The sequence below is a fragment of the Ochotona princeps genome, chromosome 4 (genome assembly GCF_030435755.1).
Source record: "Ochotona princeps isolate mOchPri1 chromosome 4, mOchPri1.hap1, whole genome shotgun sequence".
NCBI classification, from domain to species: domain Eukaryota; kingdom Metazoa; phylum Chordata; class Mammalia; order Lagomorpha; family Ochotonidae; genus Ochotona; species Ochotona princeps.
In genome coordinates, this window is record NC_080835.1 from 26,485,397 (window position 1) to 26,502,489 (window position 17,093).

Here is a 17,093-nt window from a genome sequence, read left to right on the forward strand (position 1 = left end):
ATACTCCACAGGCCAGCAACAGGTGAGGACTCAGTTCTCTTCTTAATTGCCCATCCTCAACAGTTTAAAACACACTGTCCACTGAAGGCCTGAATGACCATGAGTCCTTGCCCCCAAAGGGTCAGTCTCTCACTTTCTTCAGGTGGCATTTTTTCAGAGTAATGTCCAATGGCCTTGTAAGATAAGGCACATCCTGCCTGAGTCTGTTTCCCTATGGGAGACCAACCCCCTGCTCATTCCAGCAGCTGGGAAACTGCACTGAAGAGCCTCCCACCTCAGACCCTGAGAACACAGCAGATGCAACCTCCACCAGAAATGCACATGCTGTTTTAGAAGTCACGTGCTGCCCCAGCTCGCAGAGATGCTGAGGATCAAATGGGCATGACTCTTGGCCACTCAGGACCCTAGAATTAGCCATTGAGAAGCCCTCAGGACACATAGAATGTGATCCTTCTCCTTTCAGGGGAGCAAAAAGTTCATCCAAGCTCTGACTTCAGATGAGTAGCATAGGTCGCTTTCAAAACTACTAAGAGAAAATGGGATTTGGAAAACCTCAGCTCTTCTCCTTCGTTGACCTTCTTTGCTCCCAGGGATGCAGCAATGTGTACTCTTGCTTTTCCCTTCTCAAGTGCTACTCCTCTCTTGTGAACTCTGGTTCTGGGACTTTCATGCTAACTTGCACCTGCATATGAATGAAGATCTACAGTGTCGACCTGAATCTCTTTTGAGAGCTGGACTTGAATTCTAAAGAGTGTTCCTAACCTTGACAGGATGACCTATCAGCATGCTCATCCTTATCCCATTGGTGTCCTTTGCTATATCATCATCTTCTTAAACTCAACATGGCCTAACAATGAATTACATCTGCTTCAAAACGGTTTTTCTTCTCCAATCCCCTTTTCTATTCCCATCAACAGCACTTCGGCCTCTGGACTGCATGGGCTCCTAACCTTCAAGTCTCTGTTCATGCTTCCTTCACTCTAGTCCTGCTCCTTAAGAGAAAAGGAGACCCTTGGCTTCCATTACCCAGAGCTTCCTGGCTATCCCAGCATTCAGCCAAGCCCTTTACAGACAACACTTAACCTTCACCCTCTGAGTCATTCTGCTAGCAAGGTGTTTTTTTTTTAAATGCTATCTGCTTTACAGATAATGAAAATGAAGGCCAGAGAAGTTCATTTCTTTGATTCCAAGCTCTGGAGCCAGAAAGGGGAGGAGCAAGGATGTGAAGCCAGGTCTGTTCTACTGAAGAGGCTCTGCCACTCATCGCTCTGCTATAGCATCTTCTAAACTTCAGCATCTGTCAGGGTCTGGCAGAGGCAGTAGGAAAAGGAAGGGTCTGTGGCCTTCATAAGACTAGAGCCAGAAAATAACTAGGATTGGAAGTGCTAAGATGAAGGCATCATACTACCTGCTTTTAAAGAGCTCATGTCAGAGAGAAGTGAAAGCCACAGCTCAGGATTGCATAAAGTGACAAGGGCCATGGAAGCCTTCTAGAATAAAGGGAGATGGAGGGCTGCATCCATGGGTTAGGGGAAGCTTCAGAGAATAGGGAATGAGGAGAATGCTGTGTTGTTGAAGCATCATGCTGGATTCTGCTCCTGGTTATTCACCCCTATTCCCTAAGCTCTGGGTTACCAACATATTGATGATTCCCAAGTTCACGTCTGCTGAGCTCTACATGCATGTCTAGAACACACCTAAACCAAATTCTCATCATTATCTCCTCCACTTCCTTCCCAGCCCCTAACTCTTTCTGTCTTGCATCTTCTGCATCTTCACAAATGGTTCCTCAGCCAGAGCGTGAACTAGCATATGGGAGTCATCCTTAATTCACCTTCCTCTACTATATGCAGAACCCATTACCTTGCTCTATCAGCAATGCCTCAAATAATATCCCAAGTTCACCTATTCTCTAAATCTTTGTATCCATCCAGGACCTTCACCTCTTTTGTGGGTACCTGCAACCCTGGGGAATCCCTATAAAGAGGATAGAACAAAACAGATGAAGCCCACAATGGGAGAAGAGCAGAGGAAGAGAATCTGGGTTGAAAACATCACTCTAAGTCCAAAATTACAGAGTGACACCTGCACTCCTAGGCAAAGGTGTACCTGTAGGACATGCTGCCTAGGGATGGCAACATATGGTTTGGACCATCACCCTGGAGACAGAAGTCATCCTGGATGAAGGGAAAAGGGTGAAGAGCAGAGGAAAGACATGAGCTTGCGGGTTGGATCCTTCCCCACCCCCATACCTAAGAGGCAGAGAGAAAGAGACAGAGATGGACAGTTACAGGGGAGAAAGGTCCCATTGACCGGATCCCTCCTCAAATACCCACAATGGCCCAGGATTCAAAGGCCCCCCACATGGGTGTGTGGTGCCTGATCCCTGCTGCCTTCCTGCATTAGCAGGAAGCTGGAGTCAGGAGGCATGTATTGAAGGCAGGTGCAACTGGTGTGGGATGCAGAAATCTTATCTGGTGTCTAGTCACTAGGCCATGTTACCACCCCAGATGTTAGACCTGTAAGGTTCATGAACATCAACTAGGAGTTCCATGGAGATGTCCTTCCATGCCTCTCCATGGTCATTGTACTGCCAAACACTACAGTTTCCAAAGCACAACCTCCAACTTCATCCCTTCTCCTCTTCTCACTTTTTTTATGGCTCTTGTTTGGGTTCCCATTGCCTAGGATACCACAGAGATTCCCTACCAGTCCTGCCTCCTCCACTCTGTTTCTTCCAGACACTGCTGACCAACCATTCTCTCCAAATCAGAGGCAGTCCCCAGAATTGCATTCCCCTGCTTGGGGATATGCAGTATCTCCTCTGCTAGTTTGACTTGGTATCAGTTCTTCTTCCGCCATGCCAGGCTGAGTCTATGAGGCAATGCCCCTTTCTAATTTTTCTACACCTCCAACAGACAATTTGAACTTGGTTTCCCAGCTCACCTGGTACTTCTCCCTTCCATTCTTTCTGGAACACCTGTTCCCTCTTTCTGGAACTCAGGTTTGAGATCAGATCCAAAGACATGCTTCCTTCCTTGCGGACTTAGCCTATGATGCCAAGCAGATTATTGATGGAATGCTTCACAGCCTCAGCTTCTCTTATATCATTTGCATATGAGTAAATATTGCCCAATGAGAGGGGAGAACTGGAAAATAGAGGTGAGGTAAAGGGCAAAGCAACTGCCACAGGGGAGCTATTCAGTTTCCATTTACCAGGCACACCCTCCCTCTGCTGGTGCCTGGGTCACCTTGCCTCCCCACAGCCCCTTTCTGGATCGTATCCCATTGCAGCTGCACTGACTCTGTGGCTCCTAGCAGGCAAGAACCTGCTCTTGTTCACTTCTGTATATCCTTAACCCTAAGCTCAGCTCACTTAGCACCCAATCAATGTCTGGGCCACCAAGTGATCCTTACATCCCCAGAAAATCCATATGACTTTTCACAGCTGCTCACTAAATTCCACAGAGAAGGAAGCGCAGTAGGACCGGGGGCACAGCAGTTTCATAACCACCATTCTGATTTCCAAACACCTCCCTTAGACAAAATCCACTCACTGCATCACACAACACACCACCAGCTGATGGACTGCAGGACTATCCACAACAGCAGGTGCTCAGCTCTGAGGCTGGAGAATTTAGGAACACTTTTCAGCACAAATAAAAAACACTGAGGAAAAAGACTGGCCCCTTACGGTCAGCTTGCAGAAGGACAACGTGATGCAGGGTCAAGGCCATCCTTTGGGAGTCAATGGTGCTGAGGATCTTGGCGGCCGCGGTGCCCAGCAGAGGCTTCCCGTTGTACAACGTGTAGTAGGTCAGCTCCGCTGGGTCCTTGGGTCCTGGCACACGCTGCATCTTCACCATCTTTTAGAGAAAGAGAGGCCAGATGTTTGTGGGGCATCTTGCACGGAGTCCACCACCCCCAGGCCATCAGCAGGCTGGCCTCTCCCGACTGCTGGCGGCCCAGGTAGTCCAGCCAACCCGCAGCGCCTCTGTTGGTCCCTCCCCGCGCAGCCAGCCTCTCAGGTGCTGCAGCAGGCAGCGGGAGACTGGGAGGAGAAACAAGGTCCCGAAAAATATGAGCATCAGTGCAAGAGCAGTGTGAGGTTAGGAAAGAGAATACAGAATAGTGGTGTGTCCCCAGACCTCTGGCCTCATTTGAAAATAGGTCTCCATGTTAATTCAGGGCACATCAGGTTATTCTCAAGCAAGATTTTTAATGTCAATTTCCTACAATTGCGAGAAGGGAAAACAGTACCTTCCTCGTCTAGAATTCACCAGACTGCTGATAAAAGCTCTAAGTTCCTTCTCTAAAAGAATATTTTTGCTCTTTTTCATGGAAAAATTTTTCCATATTTACTACAGGACAACCTGAAGATATGGAAGATCATCAAGAAATACAATAAATAAAAAAATAATAAAATAAAAACCATTTGCACTCCTCTTAACCAAAGTTAATTACTAGTGCCACTCTGGAGTCTTGTTCATGTAACTTCCTGTTATACAAAGTTATTTATCATATTCTATGAGTAGCATAGCTTGGTCTTTTTGCTTAAATGTAACAAAAGCATGAATGCTAATTGCGGCACAACATTCCAATGCCTACTAAGCATAGTTAACGAATTCTTTATTGTTGGCCCTTTAGACTGCTTCTAATTTTTCACTACTGCAATTTTAACAGTTAATAATCATACATATTAAAACATAAATTTCAATATTGACATAATATTCTAGAGAGGGAATACCTGGTAAACTTAAGTAACCCTTTATTAGCGAACATTTAAGTGATCAATTGCTTTCTATTATAATGAACAATTGCTAACACTGTATGTTTGAAATACATACTTTTCCAAAACACAAACACCATATAGTAGGGAGTCAAAAAGCTTCTTATAAGACCATGTACTGTGGGGCTCTCTCTAAAGTGCTAGAATTTGAAAACCAAATATAGATTTGGAAGTATATGGATATGCATGTTTTTGAAAGTGTAGGGAAATGATACCTATGATCAAAGGATGTGATATTTTCCAAAGTACATATTATAAACTATGATATTAAAAATATCACCCAAAAGTTTATAGCAATACCATTCAAAATAGTTTTAAAAAAGGGCCTGAAAATTCAAAATACATTAATAGGAGACTAGGTAAATATGTAAATGAGTTACTACATAATGACCTAATGAAATACTATACAGAAGTACAAGTGAATGAACTAGGTTATTTATAGCAATATAGCTGAATACATAAGGCTGGTATTAAGCAAAACACACAAATCACAGAGCATAAAATTCAAAAATAGACAAAACTGCATGGCACATGATTTAGAAATACATACATGGATGGTGAAATCTAAACAAGAAATACAGAAATGAATGACTTAATACAAAATTCAGGATCATGCTCAGTTCTGGGGAGAAGGAAGGCAGACTTTTCAGGGAGAACGATGCTGGGGAGACAGGAGGGACAGGGATCTGACCTTCCAACTTGTGAGGGCTTCCTGCTGGTCTTCTCTAAAATCTACATATATTTGACATTTTTTTGATTGTATGCTACATACAATGAAAAATTAGCTATTACTATAACCCAATTAAAAATGGGCAAAGTATCTGATGAAAACATTTCACCAAGGACTGTATCTGAATAATCAAAACACACATAGAGAAATTCAGATGAAAAGACACCAGTGCAAGCTGACAAAAATGGCTAATACCAGAACTGGCATCGCCAAGGGTTAGAGAGGATGTGCAGGAACTGGAGCAGCATGGCTGGCTGTTGGATTGCAAGATGGTACGATGCCTTTTGAAAAAGTTTTGTGTTTCTTATAAAACACTCACCAACCCTGTGAAGCCAGCAACTCCATTCCCATGTAGCCCAGAGAAATGAACGCACGTGGCCACATTTAAAACAGAAGTTGTGGACAAAAGCCTTATGCAGTAGCCACAAACTGGGGGAAAATGTAGGAGTCCATTAATAGAAGATGGATGAACAAACTGCAGTACTATCTCATGAGAAAAATTATTAACATTATCCAGAAATGAAACTAAATTACTGAATAGTGCAACTAATATGAATCTCCAAAACACCATATTAGTAGTGAGTCAAAAAAGCTTCATATAAGACCATGTACTCTGGGGATCCCTCTGAAGTGCTAGAACTTGAAAACCAAATATAGATTTGAAAGTATATGGGTATGCATGATATTGAAAGTGTATAAAACGATAGCTATTATTGAATATTATATATAATATAAACACAGCATAATGCTAATTGTAGGATCTACGTAGTTAGGATGTGGGTATTCACTATACACTTTCCATTTTTTGAGTTTCAAAATGTTCAAAATAAAACACAATGTAGCTATTATTTTTAAAAAGTATTCTTAATGATTACATTTGGAAGTCAGCACATTGAACACAATCGAAGTATGTCTTCACGTCAGGTCTATTTAGGGTTGTTGCATGCAAATATACTTTGAGGATCTTCCAGAAGTGCCTGTAGGAGATAGCTCTGTTCAAACTCATTTGATCAGACTCTCTCCACCTTAGGATCATTTTCTTGACACTCTGGAAAACACAGCCCTAGCCAGTTGTTTTCTAGATAGATTCCCAGGAGTCAGTTTGTGACTTCACTGTTGGTCCACTTTTCCTTTCTGCGGTGAAATACCAAAGACAAGCCATTTGTGAAGGACGGAGGCTGGCTGCAGCTCACATGTTTGGAGATTTATCATTTGCACACAAGCAGTGCCAGCAGTTCAGCTACTGGGGATGCTGCTCTTGCTGGCAGAGTCCTGAGTTGGCACAGACTATCACATGGCAGGGGGCAGCACATGTGTCTCTGTCTCTCCTTCAATCATGGGAGCTCCACTCGGATAATCCTGTCCAACCTAATCACTTTCTGAAAAGCAACACCCCTACTTATACTAGTTTTTATCCTCTTAGTGACATATAGGGCTTCAGGACCAATTCTTTTTTTTTTTAAGGATATGTATAAGTTATTTTTTTAATTTTTATATCATTTTATGACACAGTTCCATAGGCTCTGGGATTCCCCCAGCCCCTTCCTAAGCCCTCCCCCCATATTGAATTCCTCCATATTCAATAGTAGTGCAGATCATATCCTGTCATGATTCCTTCATTGCTGGTATGGACCATGTGGAGAGTCCAGCATCTCACTGTCCAGATAAAGTCAACAGTTTCATTGGGAGACCACAGGACCAATTCTTGAACACATGGGCCTGTTGAGATATCCAAATTAACACCCAAACCATAACATCACCTAAATGTTTCTGTCTAAATTACTCACTTACCTTCCACTAAGGCCATATAGCTAGTTACTCTGTTTAAACACATCTCATTCTGTGCAGTCACCCACACCAACAACGGAGAATAGTAACTTACTAATCTTTAGTGGGAAAAGTGGCATCTTGAGATAACAAAAACTCGTGCTAGTTTGGTTAATAATGGAGGCAAGCGTTTAAAATGCTTGCTGATCATAGCTATTTCTTCTTAGGACTCAACTTCTCCAACATATCAACTAGAGAAATATCTTTAGAATCTAGACTAAATCTCCATATTCATGAAGGTTATATTTTTTAAAAGACCTGAACCCAGAAGAAAGGGCTCTGGGTGATGAAGAATATAGGTGAAATAGAGTTCATTTTTGTGCTTTTGGGTGTTGGGTGATTGAACACGTTATTCCTCTCCCTAGTGGTAAGGAACGGGACATTAGGTGCTAGTACAAGATACAGGTACCTGATCACTCAAATACCTACTAACTCAGCTCAATTTAAATTTAATATCAAAGTCTTAAGAAGATTTCTCCAAAGGTAATGTTACAATGTGATTCATAGCTCCTGTAAATCAGGGTTTTGAAGAAATCAATTCCCATTTGCTTCACACTTCTCACAAGTTTTCCAGAGGCCAAGTGCACTGAGCACTTCCAAGAAAAGTGACAGGACAGCCCTCTGAGCCCTCAAGCCACATGGAATTGGTCAGACTGCTTAAGTTTACAAAGGACACGTGGATTATAGGATGGTCCCTTCCCCCCTTTGGCTGAGGCTAATCTCATTTTACAGTCTGAGTATCAATAACTTCCATTCTGTGTGTGGAGGAGTGTGGATTTCAGGCTCACATGAAACCTACACAGGGGAAATTATACCTCTTGTATGTGTCTTTACCTTGTGGTAAGGTTTTCACAGACCACAAAGACTTCTAGGCCCAAACCAATGCACACAATGTACAAGGAGGTGACACAGGCATGAGAAAAGAGCCGACCAAGAGGAGCATGGTAAAACTAGTAATGACAGAGTGTGGTCACTGAAGCTCAACTGTGGGAAAACCATGGGCAGAGCTCACAGAACACAATTCACAACTCTTCTAGCAACAGACCAGGAGTTTGGGAATTAAGCACCCCCCCATTGTTCTTTTTTTTTTTTCAAAACTAGAATGCAAAAATGTATTTATAATCTGTCCTGTAGTAACAAATGACTTTTCAAAAGTGAACCATAAACAAAGTATTTCCAATATAGAAATATGTAAGAGTGTGTGTATCAGCATCATTACAAAGACTGATCTTTTGGAATTAATGTTTGCCAAAAAAAAAAAAAAAAGACAAAAATTAAATTACCTGTATTATTAGATGGATGAAGATGTAAACTTCTATCATCCAGGTATTCTTTTTTTTTTTCTAATTTCATTTTATGACACAGTTTCATAGGCTCTGGGATTCCCCCAACCCCTTCCCATGCCCTCCCCCATGTTGGATTCCTCCACATTGTTGCAGTAGTACAGTTCATATCCAGTCATGATTCCTTCATTGCAAGCATGTACCATGCATAGAGTCCAGCATCTTATTGTCCAGATAAGTTTAACAGTTTCCTTAGGAGACCATCCCTGGTTTGAAAATAGAGCTGGCAGAATATCATCCCCTCCAATGACAAGCCACAACATAACATCAACAACAATTTACAACATTATGGAGTTAATTGACACGGTATTGAGTGACCAACATGTTAGAAAATGCAAGTTCTTAACCACATCCTGTGACTACTTCATTGACATTTCAATTTCAGTTTATGTACTACCGGCTGCTATACACCTTAAAATGGCTATAGGGTACTATTCAGCTGTCTCATGTCTATTTTAATTTTTATATTTAGCAGCTTATAGTACTTTTTTTTTGCAGCTTATAGTATTGAAGCATGATTTTTACTGAACTTGGCGAATTTTAAGACAGTCCAAACAGGCTTATAACTCTAACAAGGCATTTGTTAACAATTGAGGCACAGAACATTTTTAGGAGGGGTGTGCAGAGAAATCTTCTATACCTTAGTGAGGAGCAACTAATCTTTGCATCCTACCTAGTAAGATATATGTGAGTCCAAGCTGACCATTTCCTGTCTGTTCTAAGCTTTCTTTATTGGTCTCTATCTAATCTAATTTTTTTTTGGGGGGGGGGACTCTGGAGCAACCCTGATGGTCATTGCAAGAGGGGGCGGGGATCCAAAGTTGGAACTAAGTAAGGACCAGAGAAAGCTCCTCTCCTGAGTCCCGAAGGAAGTTTACTGTTCTTCTGTTTCTGAGGACTGCTCAGGGCTCCTGGCTGTTGTTTCAATGACATTAGATCCTGTGAAGAAGGTTTTGGGCTTCTTCCATCCCATGTGGGAGTTCCAAAAGGGAGTGGATGAGCTCAGAGTTCTTGGCCTACAAGGGCACTCCAATTCCCCGTGGTCTCCTTGGCAGTTGGGATACAGCCCTTGGTGCCCATACTTATAGTCCTTGGTGAGGATCCAGGAGTCTCCAGGGTTGGAATACAAGCCTTCTCCTGTCCTTCTGCTCTACTCTGGGGTCCCCCCCACTCTGTGCATATGATCGCCTGTTAAGAGGCTGTCAGGATTGGAGAATCAAGATGGCGGAATAGGGTAAGGACATGTTTATGCAGACAGAAAAATATTTAATCAGGATGAAGCAGAGAGGACATATTTCAGGAAATAGGAAGGGACAGAACAACAGCAGAGGGGTACCTGGAGACTGTCCGACACAGGAAAGCAGCGGACACAACGGTGTGGTGTTGCAGAGACTGATACTCCAGCACGGCGATCTGAACTCCACCAGCATCTGCAACTCCACCAGCAATCAGGTGAGAAGGGACTTTCACTGGGAGCTCGGGTGGTAAACCCAGACAAAGAATTGTCCGTTCTACTGGTACGTTTGATTTGATCAGAAGCAGACACAGAGCAGCAGATCTCAGACGGGCAGTGCGAGAACAGAGTGGATTCCATAGCCCAGTCAGCCCCTTAGAGCTGAATTGGGCGCCATTTTGCATAAGGAGAAAAGGGCAAGGGATGGGATGGAGCATGTGCTGAGCTGGGAGTGAGCTCATTTCTGTCTCAGTGAACTGTAACGATGTGGCATTCTACGGGTTCCACCCAGGGCAGGTCTGGATAGCCCTCGGATCTGACGGCCAGCAGATCAAGAACTGTAGTGGTTGTATATCAGGCGCCATTTTGGGCACTGTGGCAATAGCTATAGGACTGCAGGGGAAAATAGCGAACTGCGCATGCGCTGATCTCACAAGAACTTGCTGAGGTCTGTGATTGCACTGGTCCCGCACACCTAGAGCTTAATCCATCACCACCCCAACTCTTGAGCTAACTAATGGGCTAGAATTTCCACAGGGTTTGGCCCACACATCCCCCACAGAATCTACCCCCAGATATGGTTCTCGAGTTCTAGTTAATGTCATGTCCCTGCCTAATGTGACCCGTCTGCTGATCCATCATCATGTCAGGTAATAGGATATCCTGCTGGACAAGCCCTGACCCTTAGCTTTTGTATGAACTGGTGTTTGGTGCTCAGCATTGTTCAGTAATTACAAGTTCTTCAAAGGAAGAGTTAGTGTCACAGGGAATCTTTAGCATTGATTCACATCCCAGAAACACAGTGGGTTCAACTTGGAGCTACCTAGGCAGCGATTCAAAGAACCAAAACCCCAGAGCTCCCCGACCAGCCCCGGAGACTTTCCCTTCGATGTACTTACCCCGAAGGGAGCAATCCCCGGAGCCTAGGCAGGCCCAGGGACAGCTCACCACGTGCACGTGGTGGCTGGCATCTGGGATCCGGGCATGAGATGCCCTGTCCTGAGACCCACCTGCAGTCAAGAGGCTGCAGGAAGTTTAAACCACCAGGCCCAAGGTTGCGCCCCTTCCTAATTCCGTCCACCGCTCAATGAGAGCGGCGGGTGGGCCCCAGGCCCTGGGCCTGACCTGCCCTGCCCAGTCATGGAGACTTTCCCCCTCCGTCAGTGTACTCACCCCGAAGGGAGCAGCACCCAGAGCCCAGGCAGGACCGGGGATAGCTCACCATGTGCACGTGGTGGCTGGCATCTGGGATCCAGGCATGAGACGCACCATCCTGAGACTCCCCAGAAATCTTAAATAGATACAGGCCTGGCACATCTTTGAACTTGCAGGTTGATGGCTAGCTTGTGTTTGTTTACTAGTAACTTTCTGTTTTGTCAATATCTGTACGTGTGCAGGTGTTATGAGACCTCTCTTTCTTGTAGCAAAGTGCTTTGAAGAGTTTGTGGTAAACGGCATTATAGGATAAGTTTATCTTATTGCAAAAGACTTTTGAAATCCATGCAGATGAAGAAAGCTCATGATAAATATGTATCATAAAACACAAGGCAAGAATTTTAAAATTTTCTTGCACCAAAATAGCCATATCTTCTAGTATAATTTTCCCATGAATTTCTGAATCAACCTCTCCATCTTGCTAATGACAGTAGGAAAGGTGGCAGAGTCAGCTGTCATCTTCCTCCATATTTTGGATGTTATGACACACGCCAGAACTTGTGAGCAGCACTGATGGAAGCTGCTGAGTCAGCGTGCAGTGTGCAGTAGCAGGTTCATCCAATCTCATGAAGCATATTCCACCACAGCTATTCCAAAACCCTCATGGCTCTGTGCACACCTACCTGCACAGTATAGCTTCCCAGGGTGGTGGCCCGTTTAAAGCGCCGGCCTTGCTGCTGGGACATCATGAACAGTTGGGCCAGGCGCTGCTCCATGACTCGGGCAAAGCTTTGGTTGTGCAGGCCCACCAGCGAATTGTCCACTCCCTGCAGCACTGCGGATGAAGAAGGCAGAGAGGATTCTCAGAGGGTGGACTTCCAGTTGACTCGGCAGTCATACCCGCCCTCTGTGCTATCCCCACCAAGGGCCACCATGCACTTCTTCCTGTTAGGCTTTGGCCATCCTTACCTCACTGCGCCTTCACCACTGGGCAGGAATTAGGAACTGTTATGCAGGTGCTGCAGATGCTGAAAAGGCTAAGTAATGTGTAAAAGGCCATGCAACCAATAACTGGCAGAGTCAAGGTTCAAATCCAGAACAGGCTTATGTAACTCCAAGGCTTGGGTTTTTTTTTTTCCTATGATCTGTGATGTCACTAGCGCTGCTCTACTAAACTCCACCTTTATTTAAAACGAAGTGTGTTGCCAAAAGTTCGTATGTAAGGGCTGCAAGTACAGCCAACTGGGTTTTTTCCCCCTTACTGTCTGCCTAGGTTATCCCTATGTTATTTTTCCTTTTCAATGACTTTTCTGAGGAATCTCAGTTCCATCCTTCCCACCCAGGCAAATCACTTTGCTCCTTTTTCGGTCCCACCTCCAAAGCTGTCCTGGGCCCTGGGGTCCTGTCCCATTGCAGGGAAGATAGCTTAACGAGTGGGTTTCCTCTTAGTTCTGGTACTTGCCCACAGTATGGCTGTAGACAAGCCACCATCTGGCCCTCTGTGAGACCATTCCCTTCGCCATAGAAAGGGGAATAAGAACGTGGATGCAATAGGAAACGTTTCCTAACAAGCTCAGACTTCTGTGCGACAGGAGGTAGAAAGTAGCTTGGCACAGTGTCTGTCACAGTGCATGGAAGTCATTGGAAATCCTTTCGCTCCCATTCTTCCTCCCCTGTCAGACTTCAGTGAGAGCCAGGGTGTTAGTGATGGAGTTCTGGGCCAGGGTTAGTGTATGGCAGGGGATTCTAGTGAACACTGGGGCTGTCCTTGGACTGCTGTGCTCACTTACTGTCTTTTTTGTCCACCCCAAAGTCCAGTGCTTGTTCCACATCCCTTGCAAAGCACACTTTTCCCTAAAGGTACAAACACTGCCTTTATATACTGTCATATTTAAAATTAAAAATGCCAAAAACAGTTCTCATTTTCCTAATAAGACCAAATATTACCAGGGCTGGGAACATGATGGAAGGTCTTTTTTTTTTTTTTTTAAAGATTTATTCATTTTATTACAGCCAGATATACAGAGAGGAGGAGAGACAGAGAGGAAGATCTTCCGTCCGATGATTCACTCCCCAAGTGAGTCGCAACGGGCCGATGTGAGCCGATCCGATGCCGGGAACCTGGAACCTCTTCCGGGTCTCCCATGTGGGTGCAGTGTCCCAATGCATTGGGCCGTCCTCAACTGCTTTCCCAGGCCACAAGCAGGGAGCTGGATGGGAAGTGGAGCTGCTGGGATCAGAACCGGCGCCCATATGGGATCCTGGGGCTTTCAAGGTGAGGACTTTAGCCGCTAGGCCATGCTGCCGGGCCCAGATGGAAGGTCTTTTTTTTTTTTTTTTTTTTTTAACATTTATTTTATTTTTATTACAAAGTCAGATATACTGAGAGGAGGAGAGATAGAGAGGAAGTGGAGCTGCCGGGATTAGAACCAGCGGCCATATGGGATCAAGGCGAGGACCTTAGCCACTAGGCCATGCTGCCGAGCCCGATGGAAGGTCTTATAACTATAATAGTTTGTTTGATCACAGTCTAGCATGGATCATTAATTCCACTCATCTACTAGGATGTGGACATGGCATGGAGATGTCCAATGAGTTCAAGTCATGGAGGGAGCTACTGAGCAACCAACACAGGACTAGATCAAATAGTAGATGACAGTGCAACACAGAAAAGAGTACTTAAATGGATCAAGGGAGAAATAAAACCCATAACCAGGTCTCTGAAATGACTGTTGTGAAGCCATCAATGTCAAATGATCCTCCTGGAGGGCATAAAACAGCTCTTCCCAGGGTCCTTGTTAGGGACTCCTGGCTCGTCTGTGAGCTGACACCTGCAAACAGAAATGACAGCATTCTGCCCACTGACAGGTGCCAGACAGGATCCTTGGGACCCTCATGACACAGATGTCAAGCAAAGGGAAGGGCTGGCCAACATTCTGGCTGCAGACAGGAAAGCCTGCATACTGCTAGCTCCAGGATGCTCCCTCCAAGAAAACTACAGACCAGACCACTAAAGTGCTTCCTCTAAGTTGGCCTGTTCCAGTCATTGGACAAGAGAGAGGGGGCATCATTACAGGTTGTTTTATAGGAATCTCTACAATGATGCAAAGGCAGACATCATATAAAGAGAACAGTCAAAAATTTCCAGGGGATGGGAAGTTTTGGACGTGGGTAGCAGTCCCCACAGCACTACACTGCTAGCAGAATTCGCAGAACTGAATTGTTCACTGAAACATGGCTCAGAGATTTTAAAATAAAAACACTTTTTGTAGGGAAGAAAAGTGTCCCCAAGAGAGTGCAGGTGGATGCAATGGGAACATCCCAGAGGCCAGAGTAGATCAAGAATAGAACAACTCCCACATACGTCACTGCAGGTGTTTGCAGTGGCGTTTGTTCGAGGCAGGGCCCTGAGTCTGAGTCCGGCTGGCACAGACTGTGTCCCTGAAAAGTTGCTCAATTTCTCTGGGCATCAGTTCCCCATCTCCTCCTGATCATGCTTTGTCAGGAACAAACGACTCAATTAAAAAGTGCCTCTTGGGGGGCTCGGCAGCGTGGCCTAGTGGCTAAAGTCCTTGCCTTGATCCCATATGGCCGCTGGTTCTAATCCCGGCAGCTCCACTTCCTCTCTATCTCTCCTCCTCTCAGTATACCTGACTTTGTAATAAAAAAAAAAAAAGTGCCTCTTGGGGTCAGGCAATAAGGTGCTGACTGGAAGCCAATAGATGGAGCTGTCAGTGCTGCCACTTCTTTGCAAAAACAGGAGGAGTATGGTAATGAGGCCCAGGACATGCTTGGCTCCCTTGCCTGAGTGGTGCACAGGCCTCAGGTTCCCTGGGCCTCTTTTGCCCACCCGGAAGATGATGGTCAAGCTATGCACCCATGTCCCTTCCATGGTCCAGAAGCTGCTGAGTCCCTCAGCACAGAACCCAGGGCCCTGGCCTCCCACCCTGAGCTACCCTTGGAGGTAAGTTAACTGTGTTCAAAAAGCTTTCTCTAGAAGATTCAATGAATTTTTCATTGCTGCTCTCTTATTCCTTCTCTGCGTACTGTTTCTCATATGATCTACCAAAGAAACTTTCTGTTTTGATGCGTATATTCAGACCCATACATCAACTGGTTCTTAAATATCTATTTACATTCTTTGAGATTATTTACAGTCATACTGGGTTCTGAAGTTACAATAAGCAGGCCTGATTAAACTTTCTGTCCCCAGGCTAAGCTGTTCTATTTGTGCTTGAATCCTCCTACACATTCAGAGCTGCCAGAATCTCAGTGCTGGGTTAATAGGAGAACCTTTCCCTGACTCTAAAGGGGCAGTGTGAAGTCAGGAGTGCCTAGGAAACTTGCTCAAGGACACAGCAGGTTAGAAAACAGCAGAACTGAGACCAGGCTGCTTGCTAGGTGTAGTGGATGGATTCAAGATGGTTTAATGTGAGCTGGGCTCTCACTGCCATGGGGCAGTACTAAGTCTGTATGTTTCTCTCTTGCCTCATGATACTACATGGCAGGTGGCTCCGGCTTCCCTGTCCAGTGGGCCCGCAGCAAAACTACAAGGGAGGGCCTTCTTTCTGGGAGAGAAGTGCACTGAGTGCAGAACCACATTCAATATAAATGTCACTGGAAAACATTGTCAGGGTTCTACAGCACATAAACCATAGAAAGGGGATTTGTTTCAAATCATCCTGGTCTTAGCAATGGGAAGACAACTCACAGCCTGTGATGAATGTGTGAAAGTTAAGGCTGAACTATCTATCTCCATACTCAATGCCCTGGCTCTTCAGTAAGTGATAGGACAGGTTGGTGAAGTTCATGGGGCAAATAGAAGGCAAAAGGGCCACCCTGACATCTAATTCCAGCCCTTCCCCAGCATTAACCAACTGACCCAATGAACCCCAAGTGTAGAGAGGGAGGTCGCAACCCCGAACAGCAGTAACCAGTGAGGATGGTGTTAAGTCCATGGGCAGTGAGGTAAGTTCCAGGAATGCATGCAATACGAGACAAGGTAGCTAGCTTTTTCTGAAGGTAATACCATCAAGACCAAGACAGGGTAAGACACACATGGCTCTCAAGCATAGCCCGTATTAAAGTGGTCACATTTAATGTAACCTTTAAAGTTCACAGAAGGGGAGAAACATCTGCACAGTTTGAACTCCACCCTTTGAAAAGGAAGCATGATTTTGTAAATGTTATGTAACCTGCTGGTTCCAAAACTCTGCTGCTGGGTTATTGCTGTTTTTCTCCTGGGTATAAACTCTGGTGGATTGTTTTATGACTGTGGTTATTTTATCTTAGCAGATAAAAAAAAATTCTGCCTATTTATGGCTCTGCAGGGGGGAAAGGAGATGCAATTTCTGCCACTTAAGTGGTCCTGAGCAGGCTTCATCAAGTAGGGAATTGTGCTCCTTATCCACATATTAGGCAGTTTGCCCATCCTTGTGTTTTTGGACCAACAGATGAGGCAGGAGATGGGAGAGGAAAGAAGTGGGGTTTGACATCAGCATGCTGTCCATCTTCTGAGACCTGTGACATTATCCCCGACTCCCTTCTTCATTAAGGGCCAAGTCATCTACACCCAAATTCATAGTTAGTCTTAACACGTAGTCCCAGCATCTCAGTGTGACTGTGTTTAGAGATGGGGGTCTATAAGAGGTAACAAAGTTCAAAATGGGACCATTATGGCAGGCTCTAATTCCATAGGACTGTTGGCCTTCTAAGAAGAGACACACCAAGATGAAGATCACGGATGCAAGGGAGAAGAAAGCCATCTACCAGACAAGGAGTGAGGCCTCCTGGGGA

At 44.9% G+C, this 17,093-nt stretch overlaps 1 protein-coding gene across 1 annotated transcript in view; it reads right to left on the bottom strand.

Moving 5' to 3' along the window:
• KIAA1549L (KIAA1549 like) overlaps positions 1 to 17,093 on the bottom strand; it is a 305,396-nt gene that overhangs the window by 80,543 nt on the left and 207,760 nt on the right. The window contains exons 9-10 of the mRNA XM_058663193.1: positions 11,981 to 12,132; positions 3,695 to 3,866 (exon numbers count right to left, since the gene is read on the bottom strand). Of these exons, the coding sequence (XP_058519176.1) occupies positions 3,695 to 3,866; positions 11,981 to 12,132 (324 nt within the window). The remainder of the gene's footprint in view (positions 1 to 3,694; positions 3,867 to 11,980; positions 12,133 to 17,093) is intronic.